The sequence below is a fragment of the Harpegnathos saltator genome, unplaced genomic scaffold, assembly GCF_003227715.2.
Source record: "Harpegnathos saltator strain DR-91 unplaced genomic scaffold, Hsal_v8.6 scaffold77, whole genome shotgun sequence".
NCBI classification, from domain to species: domain Eukaryota; kingdom Metazoa; phylum Arthropoda; class Insecta; order Hymenoptera; family Formicidae; genus Harpegnathos; species Harpegnathos saltator.
This window is the reverse complement of record NW_020230615.1, coordinates 143,429-167,013: the sequence shown is the minus strand read 5'-3', so window position 1 is coordinate 167,013 and position 23,585 is coordinate 143,429. Positions and strand designations below refer to the sequence as shown.

General features: G+C 39.0%; 5 protein-coding genes and 2 non-coding genes across 10 annotated transcripts; 6 read left to right on the top strand and 1 right to left on the bottom strand.

Moving 5' to 3' along the window:
* Positions 1–15: 15 nt before the first annotated feature.
* On the top strand, positions 16–775 carry LOC105186244 (uncharacterized). The gene is made up of 4 exons (XM_011146312.3): positions 16–299; positions 364–445; positions 519–642; positions 716–775. The coding sequence occupies exons 1-4, from the start codon at positions 185–187 to the stop codon at positions 773–775; spliced, it is 381 nt and encodes a 126-aa protein (XP_011144614.1). The 5' UTR covers positions 16–184.
* A 697-nt stretch (positions 776–1,472) lies between these two features.
* Positions 1,473–1,543, top strand: TRNAG-GCC (transfer RNA glycine (anticodon GCC)). Its single transcript has one exon. It is a non-coding gene; the product is annotated as a tRNA-Gly (tRNA).
* A 292-nt stretch (positions 1,544–1,835) lies between these two features.
* Positions 1,836–1,906, bottom strand: TRNAG-GCC (transfer RNA glycine (anticodon GCC)). The gene has a single exon. It is a non-coding gene; the product is annotated as a tRNA-Gly (tRNA).
* Positions 1,907–2,155: 249 nt separating this feature from the next.
* On the top strand, positions 2,156–3,006 carry LOC105186256 (V-type proton ATPase subunit D). The gene is given in 2 exon segments (XM_019842830.1): positions 2,156–2,559; positions 2,616–3,006. Coding segments are annotated over 2 exon segments (795 nt in total).
* A 958-nt stretch (positions 3,007–3,964) lies between these two features.
* On the top strand, positions 3,965–16,447 carry LOC105186245 (frizzled-4). 2 transcript variants are annotated; one of them, XM_019842841.2, is made up of 7 exons: positions 3,965–4,951; positions 5,178–5,518; positions 6,247–6,490; positions 6,838–7,084; positions 7,308–7,548; positions 12,648–12,841; positions 14,585–16,447. In XM_019842841.2, the coding sequence occupies exons 2-7, from the start codon at positions 5,322–5,324 to the stop codon at positions 15,376–15,378; spliced, it is 1,917 nt and encodes a 638-aa protein (XP_019698400.1). In that variant the 5' UTR covers positions 3,965–4,951; positions 5,178–5,321; the 3' UTR covers positions 15,379–16,447. The 2 variants fall into 2 exon arrangements, with proteins under 2 accessions (XP_019698400.1, XP_011144616.1); XM_011146314.3 differs by lacking the exons at positions 3,965–4,951; positions 5,178–5,518 and adding an exon at positions 5,696–5,826.
* A 164-nt stretch (positions 16,448–16,611) lies between these two features.
* On the top strand, positions 16,612–17,563 carry LOC105186246 (nuclear nucleic acid-binding protein C1D). 2 transcript variants are annotated; one of them, XM_011146315.3, is made up of 3 exons: positions 16,612–16,636; positions 16,899–17,154; positions 17,244–17,563. In XM_011146315.3, the coding sequence occupies exons 2-3, from the start codon at positions 16,941–16,943 to the stop codon at positions 17,447–17,449; spliced, it is 420 nt and encodes a 139-aa protein (XP_011144617.1). In that variant the 5' UTR covers positions 16,612–16,636; positions 16,899–16,940; the 3' UTR covers positions 17,450–17,563. The 2 variants fall into 2 exon arrangements, with proteins under 2 accessions (XP_011144617.1, XP_011144618.1); XM_011146316.3 differs by lacking the exon at positions 16,612–16,636 and adding an exon at positions 16,746–16,819.
* Positions 17,564–18,572: 1,009 nt separating this feature from the next.
* Positions 18,573–23,472, top strand: eEF5 (eukaryotic translation elongation factor 5). 2 transcript variants are annotated; one of them, XM_011146318.3, is made up of 4 exons: positions 18,573–18,691; positions 19,585–19,879; positions 20,199–20,333; positions 20,955–23,472. In XM_011146318.3, the coding sequence occupies exons 2-4, from the start codon at positions 19,604–19,606 to the stop codon at positions 21,024–21,026; spliced, it is 483 nt and encodes a 160-aa protein (XP_011144620.1). In that variant the 5' UTR covers positions 18,573–18,691; positions 19,585–19,603; the 3' UTR covers positions 21,027–23,472. The 2 variants fall into 2 exon arrangements, with proteins under 2 accessions (XP_011144620.1, XP_011144621.1); XM_011146319.3 differs by having other exon boundaries at positions 18,675–18,790.
* Positions 23,473–23,585: the final 113 nt, after the last annotated feature.

Sequence of the window (23,585 nt, the reverse complement as noted above, 5' to 3'; positions counted from 1 at the left end):
ACTCGATTCTATTAAATAGAGCGTAGCGTCTCTAAATAAAAAAAAAAAGGACGCGATTATAAGAGCCACAATCTCACTTATTTAGTAAGCATTCAGCACGCAGTCGTAAAACTGTTTATAGCGTTTATAACGAGTTATGTTAGAGATTATTGCATACAACTAACTTTACAATAACTTTATAACAATGCGCAAGAGAAATAATTTTAATTTTTTTTTAATACAAACAGCAACAGTAATGCTCATTGTAAATTTCGGCGCAGCCAGTTTATTGGAGAAACTTACAGAGAAAGCTTCAAGAGGTAAGTAACACATTGCGCAGTTTATAATTGAATCACGCATTTCATTTTGTACTAATTTAATTAGAATCAGATTTACGAACTGGACACAAGACAAAAGCTTCAAAGCAGAAGGCAGCTAATATTCTGTCAACAGGACAGTATTTTCAGTGAGTGATAATAATATTTGTGCATGTAATAATTAATAAGTCATTTTTATAACATTAATCTAATATGATATAGAGACATATTTTCTGAGCATCTGGCACCTTTCCAAATTGAGTTTGGTCATGTTTGTGAAAATCCCAATGAATGGGAACAAAGATTTGAGCGAAGAGACTTTGACAACAATCGTCATAGTGGCAAAGTAATTATTATATTATTATTTTATTGTTAGTCTTAATATAATTTACTTATGATTTAAAATTAATGTATTTTAGATCAAATGGGGTAATAGAAGAGGAGAATATGGCGAGCAGTATTGGGATTTAAATCATTAAATTTTGCTAAGAAATTAATAATTCAATTGTATTATAAGCAATTGTTATTATATATGTTTATGCATAAAAATTATATATAATTGTTATATCATTAATTATATAATAAAAATTTAAAAAACATTTCAGATTTTTCAGAAGTATATACTAATACCACAATCAAATAGAGAAATTAAATTTGTTATTTTTATAGCTAAATGACCCTTTGCAGCATCTTATATTCTTTATGTCTATTAGACCCGTTATTCACATTAGCTTCGAAATCACCGTTGGAAATCGCCATCGGACTTACTAAAAAATTGAGATCGTAGTACAATACAAGTTAGACGTTTACTTTTATTTTGAAATTGTAAGATTCAACAAATTAAAAGTCATAGTCAACTTTTTATTTCAAAATTTGTTATTAAAGAGCTAATCAAAAGATCTTATTTTTTAGTATTATACTATTCAACACTGTCTTAAATGTACTTTTATTCTATTTTGAAAAATTGAGTAAAATTATCTTTATGGAAGTTACAATTTATTATAATTTCTATCGAATTTTGTTTATTTTTTGTGACGCAAGGAAATATCTTTTAATATGTTTGATTCATATATAGATATAGTTTTTAAGTTTATTATCATTATTTTTAGTAATATTAGCAATGTTATATAGGTTTAACTAGATTATTTACCATGTAGCAAAAGTCTTCGTGTATCAGCATCGGTGGTTCAGTGGTAGAATGCTCGCCTGCCACGCGGGCGGCCCGGGTTCGATTCCCGGCCGATGCAATTTTCTTTTTATTTCTTTAAATATTATATTAAATTATGAAAATGATTTTTGAAAAGTATTTGCCAACGTACTACAAATCTTTTTTATGACTTACATTATATATTTTATAACTTGTAAATGATTATTGAGTGGAAAAAATACGAACGGTTGCATTGACATATAAATATACATTATAAGTACGCAAATATGTGAAATCTCTTTAAACAAATTCTATTCTGTTTGTTTATTATATTTTTGGTTGAGCATGAAAAAAAATAATATGAACATATGTGCTAAAAATAAAAGGAAAATTGCATCGGCCGGGAATCGAACCCGGGCCGCCCGCGTGGCAGGCGAGCATTCTACCACTGAACCACCGATGCTTATGTTAGGTGTATCTTATAGTATCTTATTATAGAACCTAAATTTTGTACATATTTAGGCTACGTTCCGATATTTACTGCCAGTACTGAAAATATATAGTTTGTGTCACGTATACTATAGATTTTCAGTGCTGGCAGTGAATATCGGAACACAACCATAATATGAACTTTTAAATTTCGTGAAACAATTGACAGAATTAAAGATGGATGTCAAGATGAAGTGATTAGCTGTTGTTTCAAACGATCCGTATGGAAATCGTAGACAGATTGGCCGTTTTTCCAACGTCTAGCTCGCAAATAAATGTAAAATGTCGCTTAACTTGCGCACGCAGGGGTCGCGATCTACTCGAGAAAAAGGTCGATGGTCTCTTGATTCGTTTCCGTGTGATTCTATCACGTTTGCTCGAAGCCAAGTCGCGGCTCGGTGAAGTTATGAGGGATGCGGCCTTTTCACTGGCCGAAGTCAATTACGTGACAGGCGGTATAAACAATCTAGTGTTACAGACGATCAACACGGCCAGCACGAGGATCCAATCCCGACAAGAAATCATCGGTGGAGTTCGATTGCGGATTTATGAACCCCTTCATGTCGCCTCTGATCCCTTCCAGCTTGCCGGTTTAGCCAGAGGCGGTCAACAAGTAATTAACAAAACGTCGTATCGTTAACGACAATCGATGAAGCTTTATTTCCAACTTGCAGCTTCTGCAGCTATGTCTCTAATATATCTCTAAAAACTTTGATCGATTAATTCATTTTCATTCATTTATATAAATAGGTGGCTAAACTGAAGAAAAATTACGGCAAGGCAATCGAGCTGCTTATGGAATTGGCGTCGTTGCAGCACAATTTTTTGGTCCTCGACCGGGTGATCAAGACGACTAATCGTCGAGTGAATGCTCTTCGGCACATTATTATACCGCGATTAGAACGGACCCTCACGTACGTGGCTACCGAGCTCGACGAATACGAGCGAGAGGAATTCTATCGGCTCAAAAAAGTGCGAGAACAGAAACTGAAGCGATGTAAGGCGGTGATCCATTACCAGACAGCACAAGATACAGATTCGATCTTCAATGATACGGACGAGGATCTTTTTTAACAACATTGCAGAACACATGATCGCATTGAAATGATGCAACGAAGTTGTGTGATTTCACGTAAGTAAATCTTCAAATTTTCAAATTTAATTAATCAAATATGAATTCTTTATCAAGATAGAAGCGCCTGCTGCGGTGCAGCGACGCTATTGTTTACATAAGCTCGCGCTAATAAATTTTTCATCCTGCTTGAAACAAAAGAGAAAAGAGGATACCCTATAATAAATGCCAGGGTGCGCCAGACAAGCGAGGAGGAATCGCGAGGAAGCAATAAGAGGGAGAGCAAGATGGGGAACGGGAATGAGAAAGGGGGCCCGAGCTGTAGACCCAATTATACCAAGAAAATACAGCCCATAAAGCCAGCCTTAACTGCTGCCAAACATCGGGATATGATAATGAGAACGTGGCTGCTGCTGCTGCTGCTGCTGCTCCTCCCCGCCTTCCCTCTAATTTCACCGTTGAATCTTGCGTATGTGAGGAAGACCTATCGAAGAAACTCACTTTTCATAGAGAATGTCAAATGTCAGGCTTGTTATACATCTCGCGCGTTTAATATGTATTTAGTTACGCTGAATCAACATCGTCTCTCCGCGGTGGTTTGTTTGGAGAAATAACAGTTTCTTCGCTTCGTTTGTAATGCATACGTCGGGTCGCGTTTACGTTTTCTTTAAGCGCATGGCTCTCTCTCTCTAGTCGTAAATTAATTATAGATTCGCTATTTAAAAACTGATCCAACGAGCATAGCATAGCATAGCAAATACAGGAGTTGAGTCGATCGAGCCGATCGGCGACACGAGGGGCACACACATACATGCGTATACACGCGCGCGCGCGCGCGAACGAGCACGAGACTAAAATCCTGAAGGGAAGGGAGAGGCCAGAATGCCTCTCCACGAAGAAGCGAACAAGAAGAGGGGGGATAAACAGACATCGTGCTGGGGCGCGATCAGGCGTTCAGAGTTTAGTCGCACGGAAACTTCAGTCGGCGGCGGAGCTCGCGCGTTCAGTTTGACCAGACCCATTAATTTTCGTTCGCGATGATCTTGTACGGTGCGATCGTCATGGTACACATGACAGTTTACCGCGATTGGACAATGCAGTGGCGGGCATGCGACATATCCGTGTAAAACCGCGAGTGATTATGCGGTCGTCTTTGTGATCGGATCTGTTGCTCTCCGCACGGTGGAGATCCGGACCTTGTGCTCCCGCGCTTATTTCGAACGTGAGCGCGCGTGTCACGTGCTTGTCTGTATATATCGCGGTTAATTTCGTTATTTCAATCACCGGTGCGTGCATGCATTGCGTACGTGCGTACGTGCGTGCCTGCGCGTGCGTGCGTTCGCGCAAATTCTCCGCAAACTGCACCTCTTGTATACGCGTGAACTTGCGAGAGAAATAACGTTTGATTCTTTTTCTGAGATTCTCTCTGGATGAGAAATTGAAATTGAACGTTGGATAAAAACAGAAAAAGGACGGAGAAAAGTTCGTGTTCTCAAGAGAATCTCTCTGATCTCTAGATAAGAGAAGAAGAAGAACAAAAGGACAAATCCTTCTGTGCAAAGACAACGAAATTTGGATTTATTGAAACAAAGTTTATCGTTCAATAGAATTATTTACCTAACCGAGTTGGTAGCTTCAGAGAAGTCGACGTATTATGTGCAATTTGTATTGTGTAAACAAGAGAGTGGAATTAAGTTATTGCGTCAATCTGTCTTTCGATCGTTGTATCTCGATTAAGTTAAAACCAAGCGGTCGCGGCTGCACCGGACACGAAGAAGCCAATTAAATTAATCTCGTTTAATGCACAAACGAGTTAATTAAAGTACTTCTTGAGTCGAGATCGGATTTGACGGCTCGTTAAATGAAGCCGCGACGGGACCGTAATTAAGAGAAGGAAGAAGTTCCGGTTTAATGAAAGGCAGAGTTAGATCTTCATTAATTTAAGAGGCATGTCTTTACACAATTCTCAATCGAATTTTGAATTTTTCAATTAACTCTGAGTTTTCTTTGATACATCGCTGTATTTTCGCACATACATGTTCTCCCTCTGCTGGATTTACAATTAAATTTAAATCACTTAAATGAATTTAGTAAAATATAAAATCATAATTTTAGATTTATATCTTATATATATATATTTGTATCTTTTTCTATACTTTGTTATTTTTTTCAGAGTTTTGAATTGAAGTCCCGCATAATGCGTGATCGATATCTCGATGATATGTCGATTCATCGATCGACCTGTAGGAATACACAGTACAAATTATGAAAATAGAGCGATAAAAACGATTTTGTAAAAGTCTTTTATGCGGAAAATATGTATTGGATTTTGTTATTGATGTTGGTGCGTACGATATGGTGCGCTCACGGTGCTTGCGAACCAATCAGGATCGAAATGTGCCGCGGTCTCGGCTACAACGTCACCGCTATGCCAAATCTAGTTGGCCACGAGATCCAAGGCGATGCTGATTTTACTTTGCAGACGTTCAGTCCACTCATTCAATACGGATGCAGGTAAATCATTCTTTTCTCATATTATTGTAAATAGTAATTATAATATTTCTACCTTATCACAAATAGATTTAACAATACAAAGTTCTTACGTGTACGCAACGTCAGAATTGTTTGGTTTATGTTTTTATTATGACGGGCTTTTAATGATGTGTGGCGCCAACTTCAGTTTGTATTTACTCAATTCGAGGTGTTCGGCTACATTTTATTGCTCTTAAAGATGAGAGTAAAAGCACGTTGTTTTATAACTTTCTGTTATAATGATCATGTGTTTTGTTTCCTAATTATTCATATTCTCACTGGATTAAATGGTAATATTGATCAATTATGGTGAAATTAGATTATTGTATATTTCAGTTACATGCTATGACATTTTGAGGTTAACTGTTTGCCCACTTTTCTAAAATCTCTAAAAATGAAAACTCCATGAGCAAAGTTAAAATTTTATATTTAAGATTCTTTCATGATCTAAGACAATTTATTAATTTTTACAACAAATTTAAGTAATAAATATTTTAAATGACTATAGATTATTTTTTAAGCATGTAATATGATTTGTAAGGCACAAAATATACTATTTCATTAAATATTTTCATCAATAAAATATTTGGTGAGAAACAAATTTGATATATCATACTTCTTTACTGATTTATATTTCCATTATGATTATTCAAAACAAAATTACACTGCTTTTAACGCTTATTGTTACCAATATTTCTAACTTATTGTAGTGCACAATTACATCTATTCCTGTGCTCGGTATATGCACCAATGTGTACCGACAAGGTTACTTCACCCATCGGACCTTGCAGAGGCCTATGCGAGCAAGTGAGAGTCCGATGCTTTCCAGTTCTTCAAGGATTTGGTTTTCCCTGGCCAGCTGCATTAAACTGTTCCAAGTTTCCACCAGAAAACAATCATCATCATATGTGCATGGAAGGACCTGGTGAACCTGGACCAGTTAGTCCTATTCAGGTACATAGTTTGTAATAATTAAATTAAATTAAATGATCTTTATAAATATATATAGTCTATGCAATTGATTTATTGACTAAATAAAATGTAGTTATTTTGTTTTGTTATTTTGTATTGACTAAATAAAATGTAGTTATTTTGTTTTGAATTATTACAAAATTTATTAAATGTTGAATTTTTGTTGAGCAATAAATCTTAACTCAGCTACCGAACGATAAAGCTAAACAGAATCAAAATAACTCAAGATAGATATACAAGTCACTTCTGATGTTAAGTCCATGAAGGAATTTTAAGGCTTCACTGAAATATCACATTCTTTTCCTCAAATCCGAATCCGCTGTTTTCAGGCAATAGGCGCAAGCAATGGACCTTGGGGTTGTTCATGGTATGCCAAGTCTGGGTTGTACATTTTCCTAAATCGTTCTGGAAGATGCGCTGCCGCTTGCGACGCTGATATCCTATGGTCCAAAAAGGACAAGAAACACACAGAGGCCTGGATGACTGTATTCACCACAGCATGCCTCGCCTCCGTCGCGGTTGCTATCCTGACTGTTTTGAAGCCGCGCAAACAACCGGTATTAACCACTACCGCAGGTGAGAATCTCTTTGCAAGGTAGAAACATCCTCACAAACAACATAAAAAAAAAATACTCTCTACTTGGGTCACGAGTTTTTGAGTTCTAATATTTTCTAGATTACTTTCGAGTATTATTATTCTTTCGATTCTTTGAGTGTCGTCTAGTGATTTTCTAAATATATCAAATCCAAGTTTTCGAGAATTTTATGTTAAATAATAAAGATAATCGTTTGTTCGCAGAACGTGCAATAATCTTCTTGACAATTTGCCATGCGGCGGTCGCCATCGGTTATGTGATTCGATTAGCGGCTGGCCGTTTGAATGTCGCCTGCACATCCGCAATTTCGCTACATTCACAAGATCAAGTAGCCTTGGCCCAACAACAGCAACAACAATATCTTACGCAAGATGGTCTGGCTAATCCTTACTGTGCTGTCGTGTTTCTGTTGCTCTATTACTTCGGAAATGCTGCGATTGTCTGGTAAGTTTTTATTTATCTCGTTCATTTGACATGAGCAATCATGAATTGTAAAGTATCGTTCGGATACTTTACTACTCTAAAGTCTTTCAGCTTATTGCACATGTATAAAAAATACAAGAGATTCTTTGCTCGCTGTTAATCTCGAATGGCCGTGAGAAATTTCAAGAGTTTTTCATGTTACTTTATTGTTTGACTTTAATTACATATGAGACGCGAGAACCGAAGGATACTCGCATGATGTTCGAAGTTGTCGGTTGTTGCAGAGCGCCTGGTTGCGCTCGCCTCGCTGTAGCGAGACTGCATCGTCGGAGGTAGGGATAACAATCTGGCAACAGTGTTGACTCCCCTCGTGCCGCTAACGAGCCTCTGACTCCCATCTCGTCCCATCCCATCCCATCCCGTTTATGCTGAGAAGCTCATCTTAACGCGTCTAACGGGTGGCATAAGCAAAAAATTGCCCGTTTGCGCGTTCGATGATACTACTACCGTATGATGTAAAATTGCCTTATGGCGTGTCGGATTTACGCCGACAAAGTAATCTTGGAATGTATTTTATGGGAAACTGTCTTCTTGATGCGATAGCAACACGTATCTCTAGATCGCAAATTACAGGAATCTAGAAGAATATTACAATTTCAAGTGTTCATGTTGCAGGAAGGAAGACTTATTGAGGATTGTTTTCTTTTTTTTTTTGATTTTTATGTCTCCATCGAACCATTGCTTTTTGCAAACTTATTTTGAGAAGTTTAAAGTCTCTCGCTATCTAGTTTCTTTGACATCTTTGATATTTTCAAACTCTGACCTTCGCAAATTTTAAATCTTAAACTCTTTTTCAACCTTCAGATCTTTACATCCACAGACCTTTTGATCCCTGATTAAACGAAGGTCACCCAGTATATGAGGTGGGTCGAGAGGAACCTTGTTGCCAGATATGCATGGAGTCAATGGCATTCCATCTTAGAGAAAGCAAACTGCTTCGTGAAGGAGGGAGAAAGGGCGAGAAAAGCAGAACGAGAGAGAGAGGCAAGGAGAAGGGAGATGAACACGGCGCTTCGGACCAAGTAAAGAACAAGATGATTCACAATGCATGGGCGCAATTTGCAATTGCAATTTTGCAAATAAATTTTGCAAATTTTTCAAACTTTGCCAATTCAGTGATCTCCGCGCCGTAGATCCTCAGATCTGCAAATAATTTAAATATAAGTCCAACTGTATAAGAATTCGGTAAGCTTGAAATTTGATTTCGCATTTTTCTTCACCTTCTTGATCGTCTCTCTCAATCTCAAGCCCGCATAATTTCGTGTTTATGCCCGCTTCGAGAAATCTGTTATACATCTCCCAATTCGCGTCTTTTATATGTAGAAGGACGGGAATTCGATACGCTATCCTCAGTTTAAGGCCAATTGCGAGGATCCGGCCCTGGAACTTCAGGTCCCAGGTACTTTTGCGCGTCGCGGTGTAGCGAACTGTGTGTAGCGTATGGCCATAATTTACATCGAAAGAGCCGATAAACATCGCGCCCTGCGGACACGAAGTCATGCACCATGGACCCATAGGGCCCTTACAGCCCTCGTCGTGCATTGTCCTGTCTCGCTTTTTACCACTCTCCTCCCTCTCTGGATCCCCTTCTAACGTATGGCAAGTTTACACGAAAAGATCCGACTGTAAACTCGCGATCTCTGCTCAGATAAAAGAAATCGCGCTCTTGGACTCTTTTTCGTGAACCCTGCTTTGGTCTCATTATCTGTGCAAATTAACACTGGCGAACTCTTCTCATCCGTATGTATCCTACCTTCTTTTGACTATAGATATACTCTTATATCTCGTGTATACATTTGTGCAAGAATTTGGAGAATAAGAGCAATTGGTGTATCAATAGATTTAAAAAATCCACAGATTCGACGAGGTTTAACGCGCCGAATTTTGAAATGTGGAGCACGACTGATAGGCCCTTCGTTAAATTCTCCCATGTCTAGAGAAACACGAATCGATAATCGGCGATGCTACGCCATTGACAGAGAGGATCGTACACAGGGCCCCATAGTGGTAGGTAGTCCGGCAGTTTCGCGTTTCCGTTTCTCTCTTTTTCTCTCCTTCCTTCGCTCCTACCTCCTGCCCTTCTTCTTCCGAAGAGTTTGACGGCCGTCTCAGGAACGAGGGAAAAAGGATAAGTTGAAAAAAGGGGCTCGAGGAAAGAGCTGATCCATCATTTCTCTCGCGGTGCCCAGCCAGGGCCTTAAGCTTAAGGACCCGGATCCGAGAATTTCTCGATAATTTATCCGAGATAAGAGCTCCACCGTCGATTGCGCGCCAGTGCAGAACAGGGAACCGGGGTCCTGTCAAGGCCGTCGGGGCCCCGATAACAAGCCGTCGGCATTATCCGAAGCATCCTGCCCTCCGTCTGCTCTTCCGAAGAAAACGGAAGATCGTTCGTCTCGTCACTCACGTACATCGTACATCGTTGTGCCTATATATTGTGCAATAAGATCAATCACGAGATCTCCGTATGAATCGAAGGACTCATGTGTGATCTCCTTTCTTCGCAGATACGTTTTGAGAAGCACACGGTACGTGGTTGAAGGGCCTCGTAATCTTAACAACTAGTCAGACTTGTTTGCGTCGTGCGTCCACGCAAGCTAGAGAACGGTGAAGTTCGGTATCGCCAATATACCAGCCAGAGAAACCTAAAATTTTTTGCACTCGCTTACATGAGTCGGTCCTGCCGATTGGGGCGAGGATTATTCGGCAGGAATAGGCTTGCGTGCATAATTTTAGCTTCTACCAGAAGCGAGAATGGTCGCATCCGCTGTGGCTTGTCAGCTTTTCCGAATTCGTCACGAAAGAGACAAGGACGGAGAAAGAGAGACAGGGACGAGCCGAAGTGTAGTCTGAACGGGAGGAGAAATGCGAGGAGGAGGCAACGTCGTGTATAGGGGGCCGCGGGGTATATAATCAGCGAGATGAGATGAGAGAGGCACTAGCTACCTCTTGTTTGTTTTGTTAGTTAGCGAGTCGTTAGGTAGTGTCTCCCTCTCTCCCTCTCTGCTCCCTCCGCATCGTCCGAGTTGCACGGAAACTGCAAGTGCTCCGATCACCGACCACCCAACTGTACCAGCGGTTATGGGAAGAGGGAGAGAAATCTCGTGTCATCACGAGAGACTAATCGGCCTTATTACGCATACTTCAGTGAGATTAAGCTTCTCGCAGTCGCATTTAAACCGTGCCGTGTCCGTGCCGCGATCGATTTTGCTAAGTGAGAAAACGTCGAACAATTTTACCTCTTCTCTTCTTTATACATATATGCATCTTCCCTCTTTCTTCTTCTCCTCCCAATCATAATTCTTGTCAAAACTCTTGACTTTCCTTCAATCCGGTGTTCTTGACTTACGAAGCGATCAGCAGCATCCCATGAAGTGTTAACATGTCCCTTTAAGAGTTTTTCTCTTCTCCCTTCTTTTTTCTTATCGGCGTTCCACCGGCGCAAAAAGTCAATCGCGCATCGTGCGTCACGCGTGCACCGCGTCACTCCATTCATCACACCGCAGGACCAGAATTCGTCGAGCAAGTTTTTGCTTTTCCAAAGGGACAACGCGAGAAGTAGAAGTGGAATTAGCGAACCGGCTGAATCTCTCTCGATTGCGTTAATCCCCCCCCCCCGTTTCCTCCTCTACGTCCCATAATTTCAAGCTTCTTTGTTGTTCCTTTCAATAAGGAATCCCTTAATAAAGACATGAAGCTCAAGGCTCCTGAAGTATTGTCCATTTGGTTTTTACAAGAAAAGAAGAGAGAGAGAGAGAGGAAATATACAACGGTATCTCCCAACATGGTACTTAAAAATATGTTTATAAAAAAAAGCAAGTAATCCTCGCTTTTTTCATTACGTTCTCAGATGCGTCACGGCGAACGTGTGAGAACTACATGTCGGTAGATCCGTAGACCGTGTAGATTCGCGCCGAGAGACATGGCTACCGTCGTCCACTCAGTAAATACCAGCGGCGGCAAACATTCGAAGAGGTTGGCTACCTCGTGTGTGAGACTGGTTTTCAGAAGTCCACAGTGAAGTCCGAAGTAAAGTCAATTTTGCATTATATTCAATTTATATATCACTGTATTAGAATAATATCAATCATCAGAAATTACTATCTACTATCGAAATTATCATAGAACCATCAGAAATAATATAAATTTAAATTTGCACATAGCACTCTGTATGTGTCTTTATCTTTTTATATCTCCAACTATATACAAAAAATATACTGTCATATTAATTGTTTGTTTATATCGATTTCTAGGTACTGTTTATCTTATTTGATTCCATAAAATGGACGCGTAAATACGAATTTATAATAAAAATCACTTCAAAGAGAGAGAAAGAGAGAAAGGGAGGGACGACGAATCGAAATTGGTCGATACGCTGAGAACCGTTTCATCTCGAAACTTGAACGAACAATGGTCCAAGAACGTGCGTGCACGTGTGCGTACGCTGCTGTGCGTATGCATTTGTGTGTTGGCCGCGTGAGAGACAGAACGCGTCTTCGCACCAGCATGCGTCGTTGCACACGCACGTGCAACTGCACACCGCAATAGCTCCCTGCCGACTATAATCCGTCCCCCCAGTGGGCAACCAGTCTGTCGAGAAAGCGAGTTGCAGTGAAAAGCCGACTAATTAATCACGCGAGTCTTCGACAAGATCGAAAAGCAGCGAACAGGTCAAACGAGGCGCAAACACTCTCGACCGCCTCGTCGTGTCATTCCGTCTCACTCTCATGCACGTTCTTACCACGTGTAGTCACCTTCGCTCCTCTCTACGCCCTTCCTTTCTTCTTTTATTCGAGCTGTGAGCTCTCGCAGGGCCGTATAACCGATTTAAAGAGTCTATTGTTGAGATTATGATTAAGGAGAAGAATTCGGACGGATGCCACGACGGCGTATTGAACTTTTTCATCTTTTCCTACATTTCAATTATTACATCCTCCTTGAAGTTCACTTCAACACTACTTATATTTTCGCTGCCAGGATGTATAGAGTAATCGACCGAATCGCTGCTGCGAATAACTTAAGAGTTTCTCCATGTTATTCGATACGATTTGCGATCGCAGGTGGGTCGTGATATGCGCGTGGTGGTGCATAATGGCCAGAAAATGGACGAGGACGGCCAGCAACTGCAAGGAGGATGGTTTCGGACCGCAACAGGGATTCTCAACCATAGCTGCGGTTGCGGCTTGGGGTCTGCCAGCCGCTCATACTATCGCCGTATTGGTCACGAGGGACGTCGACGCTGACGAGTTGACCGGTAGGTTATCCTGTCCAGATCCTTTGACTCCGGAGAGACGGAAAGAGGATCCTATCAAATCATAAGTCAGCTGCGGTCTTCTTTCTTTCTTTCTTTCTTTTTCTCTACGCTGCGTCTACATTTCTGATGCCCTCCAACCTCGCTCACGGATATTAATTCTTCGGCTGATGAATTCTTAGATTTTTGAGCTCGCTTGAGACCCAACATTTGCCCGAGCCAATAGCGCGCGCGCGCGATCTTAGAACTCGCGTTGGTCAGCCTCTAAAAAGAGTGCCCGGAGGGCTTTACGACTACGCCTCGTTATACCGTTTGTTTTATGAGGTTGCTCCATTGGCGTAGTTGGATCCGCGGAACTTGGTTGATTCGCAACGGATCTCTTCTTCTGATAATTGTTTTCTTTTTTATCTCCATTCACCCACATCGATCTGTTTGTCTATCTATATATCTACGTCTTTCTGTGTTCTCCTGCCTCCTTCTCTCCATCTATCTTAATTCGAGCGGTCCTGCTGAGGCTACTTTATGCTAATACCCGCCGCTCTCTCCGTGTTTATGTTCCCGATAAATTATGCTCGAAGGCAACCAGCCGAGATTAGCATCTTTGAATTAAACAACTGGCAACGGCGGCAAACGGCGGTAAGAGTAACCTTCGGTTACTCTTACAACCACTATACTTACTCCCGAGTGGGAGACGTAAGTAAATACAGTACGGTACAATGTAATGTTAATTATCGTTTTTTCGGGAATATTATTTCTAGCTTGTCAAATTATTATCTCATTATTGGTTATTAGAATTACATTGCGCAATTGCTTCCTGCATCAGCTCCACTCTGAGTTATCGCACGTTTATACACGCACGCACGTGCACGATGCACTGCGTCAGCGCCGCGGTGTCTCTCAGCAGCAGGCAACGAAAGAAGAAAATAAAATTGGGTCGATTAGCTTGATTCGTGGATCGCGAAGGGAATGTCAGCGATGCCTTCCACCGACAGCACATTGGATCTACCGCATTCTTTCTCTCACTCGTCGGCTGAAAATTCTCACAACGTAGCGGAGAAGCAAAAACGCGAAATTCTCTCACGCACGTGCTCCTCCGATATATGTGTAGCGCGCGTTGTTATCCGGATATTCATATTGTAAATGATACCGTAAATTATTTTCACGAGATACAGTTATTCGGACGTTTAAGCGTTCTTGCGGCGATAACACGAAGTGGACGCGCAATATCCGTAAACGTCCAAGGGTCGCATCGCGCGCGGTACTCGCCGATGCAGAATTTGCATATTCTCGTACATGCAATCGAGTCAATTTGCTGGCGGCATTTCGAGAAGTTACGAAGCCATCCGCTCGCGAGCGTGTAGTAAGGGAACAAACCCGGTTAGTCGAGATCCTTTCTCTGTCTCTCTAGCGGGAAAGGCGACATTCAATGCAAATACCTTCAAACTTGCCCCGCAACTTGTCACTGTCCGCCGATAGGACCACAACCAGCCGGAGCTTTAAGGCTCGGACCTTCGCACAAGGGCTTTTTAGTCGGATTCGTTTAATGTTACAAGAATTCTGCATCCTGTACTTTGTACGATTTTATCAAGCAGACGACGGAATCCCGAATAATATTCTCCCACGCAATATCGCATCTCTGTTTATTCTTCTCATTAATGCTACATGCTTACATATTCATGGACACATAAATACGTATCTCAAAACTTATTTCGTGCTAACGTATGTTTTCTTTTTTTTCTATTACAGCTAGTTGCTTCGTCGGCCAGCAGAATACACATTCCCTGCTCGTGTTGGTGTTGGCGCCTCAATTCGTCTACTTGTCGTTTGGCACGACATTTCTGTTGGTCGGTCTGGCGTCGTTGCTGTTACCGCGACGTCCGGCAGTGACGCCTACCACGACATCGACGTCGTCGTCATCCTCCTCTTCGTCGGCAGCGGCGGCTCTGACCGCATTAGCAGCGTCTCACGCGAATCCGCTGATGCGTACGCATCAGCGCGAGATGTCCGGTAAATCGTCCCCAGCAGAGATTCACCGACGTCAAAAGCAACTATTGACGCGTGTCGGTATATTCGGCTGGCTCTACGCCGCCCTGATGATCTGTCTGGCCAGTACGAGTTTTTACGAATGGTGGGGAAGGGAGACGTGGCTGCGAGCGCCAGAACCATCAACGGCGCCGCGTATACCCTCCCGGCCTCTGCTGCAGGTTTTCGTACTGCGATTAGTGGTAACCCTCGGCGCTGGCGTCATGACCGCCGCGTGGATTTGGTGGCCCGAGGCGACGAGCTTGTGTCGCAGGATATCGCACTGCAAGCAACCGCCGCGCAAGTGCCATCCAGTGCCGGTCGTGCATTGTTACAACGCCGGAACCGCCGCCACTCCCGTGTCGCATCAGATTCATCATCTGACTCATCTGACGCCGCCGCAGCAGCATCCTCTGCTGCATCAGCACGCGATCACGAATCCGCAAATACCGCATAGAAATTACAAGAAGCATCGAAAACATAGGAAGCATCATTCCGGCAGCGAGACGCAAGTTTAAGCGAACGATACGCGCGCGAACGTACACGTCAACATTATATATATACACACAGCTCCTCGCTGTTCGACGAGTGCCTTACACGTTATCATATTATTATGTTCTACGATGTGGCACGGCAAACGATATGAACATCGTATCGTACGTATCCTTTGCCTCATACCGACCTCTCAAGCGCATGAAAGTTACTCAATGTAATTTAAGTTATTTAACATCTTTATCACATTGTTGAGTAATTTTTAATCGGATAAATTTCTTTTCGTTCGATGGTAGCTAATATAATATCTAAATTTGATGGAACTGCCTTTTTATGTAAGACAAAATCAAGTATTGAGAATTCAACACACACACACACACACACACATCCCCTCATTGCTGTGTATCGTGTTAGTTGACAGCGAGTGAAATTAATATTTCCCTTGTATTTTTATAAAGTCTAAAAAATTCACATATTTTACAATGTCATAATGATACGAATCGACGCCGTTGAATTTACCCACAGAAACGTTCATGTAAACGAGAGAACGGCGAATGCTAAATTTAAACGTCGAAGAATAATGGAACAACACGATCGGAAGGAAAGAGCGCACTCATTTCGGTCTCAACCTTATTTGTGCAGCAACGTTGTTATATAAATGCATGTGCCTACATAGTTGTAGAATAGTTATCGCATTGCAGTTCTGTGATGTGTAACATCCGGCAATGCGATTTTTGTTCAACTTTATCCACTGCCAGGAAATAATTTCTAATTCGTATACCGTGCCAATTCTATTCTCTACTGTATCAACGTATTCTCTTTTTTCGCCTTATTTTCGCAAAGAAATTTTGCGTGAAGTATTTTAAGTAGCCAATCATATGTGAATCAATATTGCCTTTCTTAACGACTTATCTCGTTGCTTTATTTTATTTTATTTTTATTATGGATTAGCCAAATAAAATCTGTTTGTTACATATAGTGACAATTAATCTAATTTTATTTCGATGTGTATACGAGAAAAGTGTAAGAAATATATACACAATTTGATGTGATAACAATGGAATTAAGTTATTTAGTGGTCGCTATAATGTACAATGTATAATATAAATATTTTATATATAGAATTGTATATATTTTTTAGTAAAATATAATTAATCCCCTCTATATATATATATATATATAGAGATATATCAATAGTTTCTTTTTGATTCCTTTCCTCCCTGACAAGGTTAGATTAGGTTAGTATTAGGTTATGTCGCCATAGATATTCCAGAAAGAGAGGGAGTAAGTATGTTTCGTAAAAGCAGATGCTAAATGTAACAAGAATATATATATAGATGAGTAATATCTAACACAATTTTGACAAACTTTAATTCTGTTATGTAAATAATTCTCTTAAAATACAGTATAATATATAAGCATTTATCGAAGCAGAAACATTGATTTTAACATCTTCTGAGATTTGAGGTTACGTTATGAAATAAATCTAAGATAAGAAAATGTATAATACTTAGAGAGAATTTCCATTAATGTATATTATCCACAGGAAGATATCGTTTTACAGAGATACATTTGTAAAAGCGACAACATGAGTGTTGATTTGGAAGAACTTTCAAATGACACAAACTTAATTAATAAATTGCAACAATTCAGTGATGCTGCTTTTAAAATACAGGATATGGTGGAATTAGTTAATAATCCAGCATTATATGACAAGCTTTCGAGACCAGATAAAATTAAATATAATTTGTTGCTATCCTTCAGCCTTAACAGTTTATTCTGGATGTATCTACGTGCTGAAGGTAAATATATAAGAATTAAAATTTTTAAATCTTCTAAAGAAGTTTCAAATCATTTGCATTCATTGTTAAATGACTTTCATTTATTCTAGGAATTGATCCATCAAAGCATCCAATTAAATTACAAAACGAGCGACTGAAGAAAGCGATGCTACGAGCAAAACAAATTGAAGATAGAAATACACTTATGCCACATATAAACAAAGAAGCTGCTAAGAGATTTGTTAGGAGTGGCCTATGGGAACCAAAACAGAAGAGGCTCAAAAAAAATGATGAGAAGCAACCTGAACAGTCGTAGAATTACTTACATAAGTTGCTACGTATATAAATAAGTTCTAGTTGCTACCTATGTAAATAAGTTCTGTTATATATTTTTGCATTTATGGAATAAAGAATTTAGGTGTTTTCTACATCTATTTTATAACTTCTGTTATATACAAATTCTATAACTATATATATAGAAGAATATAATTTTTGTTTTTATAATATGTATCAGTTTTGTAGTTTAAAAGATACAACCAAATATTTGGGTATCACTTTGAAATTATCTATTTAATAGTACTTTTAAAGTGAATGCAAGCAAGATTTATTCAAAATTTGGGATTAGCTTACCAAATTATATATACACATATAGTTTTGTACGCATTGGCGTACAATATACATGTATACATAATATATATGTTTGGGATCTTTTGGAAACAAAAAATTGTGACAATCAAATCAAACTGAGAATAAAATTCATATATCATTTTGCAAAAATCATAATATTATTATTAAGTTATTATTAAGTTATTAATGATTGAAAATGACTACATCTGAAAGTTCTTTTAAGTGATAATTTGAAAATTTGCATACTTATTTGCAAAATGGTAAAGAACTTTTTTTGTTCAAGATGACCTAGTCTACAATTATATGATTTTGTATCTAGCGATAGATTCAGGGTTCAAAGTTCAATATACTTATATCTATCGCTAGGCACAATAGCTGTCATATAATTGTAAATTAGGTCATTCTGAACAAAAAAGTCCTTTACCATTTTGCAAATAAGTATACAAATTTTCAAGTTATCAATTAAAAGAGCCTCTAGATGTAGTCATTTTCAATCATTAATAACTTAATAACTATTGCAATTTTTGCAAAATGATATATGACTTTCTTTTCAAATTGATCTGATTAATTTTCACAATTTTTCGTTTCCAAAAGATCTCGGACACCCTATATATCTTTTAGATGCGCGTATACTTTAGTAATTTTATTATTAGCTATTAAAAACAACATGAAACGGTATTAATGCACAATCTATGTTGCTTGTCTAAGCGTTCTTGAGCCGAATTGCGAAAGGTCTTCATAAATTTGTATAATTGCGCCAAACGTAACACCACAGCATAGTGCCGTGACGTGGCGCTCACAACAGCGCGACGCCGCAATCACGACGAAAAGAGGGAGCGTCCGTGCCGTCAATGTTGTAGACCCCTATTACGATCCCGTGGCGCGCAGGCGCAGCAAGATCTTCTGGTTAGAGTATCCATTTTGATCACATGTGAGTATCTTGAGCTTCTTGCTTTCGACGTCGACTAATGGTGCTAATTGCCCGTACGAACGGCGGAACATTGAAAATACGTGGGTGAATGTCGAGCCGGTTCGTATCCACGTAGCTACGACACGCCAGCACGCGCCAGAACGATCCGTAACACGGCTAAAGATCACCAGCGGTCCGCGCTGGCAATGTGGCTCGCTCGCGTTCACCTGTCCGTATGCGTTTTCCCGACCGCGTGGAAATACGCCTTAGATGACGACGACGGCAAGCCGAGAGCGTTGCGATGCCCATTGTGAACGTATTCATCACAGGCATTAATGTGGTTTCACGTTCTCGCGGTTTTTCCGTCCTCGTCGTACGCTAGGCATCTTTGGTTAGTCGCGTTTCGGTCCGTTCCGACATCTCTCGCTCGAACTCCCTACGATGACGCGCCACGTGGTCATCCTATTCGTCCGGGTGCCGGCAACCACGTTGCGATATCTCCGTAGCTCTTAAATGATTCGTGTATCGTGTGCTACCGACGATAACGAAAATGTTACAATATTCACAAATGTGCACGATATGCAAATATCTTGTAAAAACGAGAATGTCTAGGCCGGTCGACGTGATTTTTTTGTAGCTAATATGAACGCCAATGTTCTTTTATTGGCTAGAAAGCTATCGACTAATATAATTTAAAATTCATTTTATTCATAGTAATTTTACACATTATCTTGAATATAGCAAAGTACTAACAAAAATGAAAATAAGTTCTAACAAAATCATTGTCACTGTGCCATTAGCATTAGTGCAAGTCACTTTAGATATTGCTATAACTCTGGATTGTAGTTATCTTGAAGAAGTTATAACTTGTAACATTTAAAACTATTGCAAATTCGTGTCTTTACTTTGCGCAGACAATCTTAACTCACAACAATGGCAGACATTGAGGATACTCACTTTGAGACTGGAGACTCTGGTGCCTCCGTGACCTATCCCATGCAATGTTCAGCATTGCGTAAAAATGGGTTTGTTATGTTAAAATCTCGTCCTTGCAAGATAGTAGAAATGTCTACTTCTAAGACTGGCAAACACGGTCATGCCAAGGTCCATTTAGTGGGTATTGATATATTTACTTCAAAGAAATACGAAGATATCTGTCCTTCTACACACAATATGGATGTGCCGTTTGTCAAGCGGGAAGACTATCAGGTAAAGTAACTTTTGGTATAGATTTCTTGCAGGAGATATTTCTATTGCTACAAATAATTTAATTGCTGATGTTCAATTTATATATATAATCTATCCAGTCTAAAATTTTGCCTCTTGATTATTTTTATCCTTTGTTCAGTTATAAATTTATTTAAGTAACCTTTTTTTCATATCATATATGTTTCAAACACATACATACTTAATGTAAAAGATAATATTTTATAAAAGAGTTGAAATTTAGATCAAATAGTTTTATTTAATTGGATATTTGATCATATATCCTTATAATATTGAAATATTGCAATTGTTTTGTGTTCAGTTGACAGATATATCTGACGACGGCTATCTCTGCCTGATGGCTGATAATGGAGAACTACGTGAGGATCTCAAAATACCTGATGGTGAATTGGGAACACAATTGCGTGCTGATTATGAGGCTGGAAAAGAGTTACTTGTAAGTAAATTTTTATTTACTTCGGTAGCAGTATGTGTGTGCATGTGTGTGCGCGTGTGTGTGTGTGTATGTGTGTGCATATACAAGATATTTATTAGTATTGTTGCATTTAGTATTATTGCATGTATAACATTGTACATTTAAGTTGAAAATTCCATTGCAAATATTAAAATGTACAGAATTATACAATGTATATATGTATGTACATGTATGTATGTGTGTGCATACGCATGTGTGTGTGTGTGCGTGTGTGTGTGTGTGTGCGTGCGTGCGTGTGTGTGTGTGTGTGTGTGTATGTGTAACACTTGTTACTTCAAAATTTATTAAAAATATTTTAATATTAAAACTATAATAAGAAAACTTATGCTTCAATAACATATGTGATATTGGTATAGTTTTGAAAAATTTTTAAGTAAAACTATACTTTTATCATATATTTGATCAACTTAAATTGACTTTAAAACTGCTTTTAAAATTTTTCTTCTAAAAAATTAATATTTGTTTCCATTACGATTTTTTACACAATATTGATTACTTTGCTCATCTTCTAAAAAATCTCATTTTGCACTCTTGTATATATATTTGGATGCGTGCCAATAAGTCCATATTGTGTTTTTTTAGTGCACTGTACTGAAGGCGTGCGGCGAGGAGGTAGTAATCGCCATCAAAAACAACACCTCCCTCGACAAATAATTGTGTTCAGCCCGACGATTAACGACGACAAAAAGCCCAACACACATTCGAGCAAATACCACCCGCTTAGTCAATCAATCGACACCTTTACCATTGGTCAACCAGGATAAACAACAATAATAACAACCAAAAAATATAGAGGAAGATGATGAAGAGAGTGGAAGAGTGTAAGAGAGCAAGAGAGAGAGAGAGAGAGAGAGAGAGAGAGAGAGAGAGAGAGAGAGAGAGAGAGAGAGAGAGAGAGAGCGAACGAGCGATTGTGAGAGAAAGAAAGAGAGGAAAGTGGAGAAAGCAAAACGGGCTAGCAGTTCCACATATAACAACAGCAACGCGCAGATGCGAGAAGCGACTTTTATCGAAGTATAACATCCGCTTACTTAATTATTATTCAACAATAATTAAAATAAATCCGGAAAAGCGAAAACTATAGCAAAAACTATAGGTAACACGCACACTCAGTTACATATACCTACTTACTCTTATCTACCCATACATGACACATAAAAAAAATAGACGTGCGTGTGCGTTTGTGCGCACAGTTGCATAACACATACATATACATACACTCACACATACAAACACACATTCACATACGCGTTGTTTGTTATACAAGAAAGTGGTGACAACTTTTCAAATAGAAAGTTGATTGAGAAATAAAAACTGAGAAAGCCTTGACACATCCTGGATCTTTTTTTTTTTTAAGAATAGAGAGAGAGAAAGAAATTATTTACAACAGCTTTGTAACTTATTACACTTATATGTATGAATGAGAGAGTACGTGAAAGAATGAAAGATATAGAGAGAAAGAAAGAGAATGAGAGAAAATTGTTGGAGACCAATACGAAGAGGTCGTGGGAAAAGGACTGCGAAATGTCCTTTACGCGCGCGCGGAACAATTTTTTCATGGGATGCTAGCGATGCCCGACACGAAGCAGCTCACTTCAAGCATCTTTCCCATATAACAATCGATTCATAAAGATTAGACAAGACTGGAGTTTCACTACACAAAATTTCTACAGAATACCAGAAGATTTTTTCTTTTCTTTTAAAGAGATCTCGAGTTCTCGAGATTTGTAGGTCTAATGATTTTATTTGCGCAAATATTTAAGTTCAAGGATTGTGAGGTTTAAAGATCTAAAGATTTTGAATTTAAAGAACAATAAGAAATTTAACAAGAATGATTCGTAATATTAAAAAAAAAGAAACGTGACTTTTAGATACCTAAAAACTCGAAAATATCGAAATCTTTAAGAATGTAGCATTAATTTATCTAATTCTAGAAAATCTAAATGTGAAATCGGGGAAGACCGACAAGTCCGAGAGATCTTCGATATCTATCGAAACAACTCAAAGGCTTTGAGATCCTGGTATCTAAAAGTTGTTGACTGCGAAATTAAGATTTAAAGTACGCAAGGATCTTTATATTTCTCTATATTCAAAAATTGAACAATGCAAAGGCTTTGGGATTGAAGAATCTAATAGTTCGTGTGTTGGACTCGAAGCATAAATATTTAAAGAACACAATAAAAGAGCTCATAGGTTCTTATATATATTTAAAGATTCAAGTACAATTTTTCGATATCCGCGGATATCGGGGTGCAAAAACCGAACGTTTTAGACCTCTAAATCCAAGGACGTCGAGATCTTAAGGATATCATACAGGATGACATTTCGCGCGCTTGATGATGGCCAATGCGACGCGATCGCGTTACGTTCAGTCTGTAATTGGCTTGCGAATGCTCAGACCTTATTACATTTTGTTGTAATATCTCGTTTTAATAAACATTTTTCAGAACAGGTTACATGAGCCGCCTTCAATCAACAAAATAACTTCGACGATGTAACATGTTAGAATAGATATAATAATTTACAAAAAAAGAGGAGGGCCGCGAGTGGAAGATCCTTGTGTAAACTTGCAAGAATGCGTACAGAATTTTTCCCTCACATCCTTTCCGTCTTGTGTCCTTCGTGTCATCGTTTGTATAAAAAGAAAATTGTTCCGAAAGTGCAGTCTGAATGATTAGGAATAATTATAAGCAGATAATTAATTACGAGAGTGTAATCACAGTTATCATTGGAAGGTATACGTTCTTTCTCCCTCAAAAATTCGCAAACCTTGAATTTATTTGATTTGGTGTCCTTGCGATATATTCATATACTCTGCATTTCCGCTAAAACCTCGTTTATTTTTAGTACAACAGAGCATTGTAGGTTTTTTTTTCATTTGAGTTCTAATTTTTCTACAGTGAAACATTCAGATTGTTTTTATGTGATTTCCTAATCTCTGATTCCAGCTCTTTTGAGAATCCTTGTATCTCTGAATCCGGAAATCAGGGATTGTCGCTTCGGATATGTTCCTAGCGATTAAAAGTCATTAAAGTTCCTTTAATTAACAGTTGAATACGAAGGCTCCAAATCATCAAATATATGTGTATGTGAATTTCGATATATATCTATGACAATTATTATCCTTACACATCTCCCATTTCCGAAAATCTGATGTATATCTTATTATAAAATCGAGTTCTTAAATCCCTTTATCAAACATAAAGGGACCCG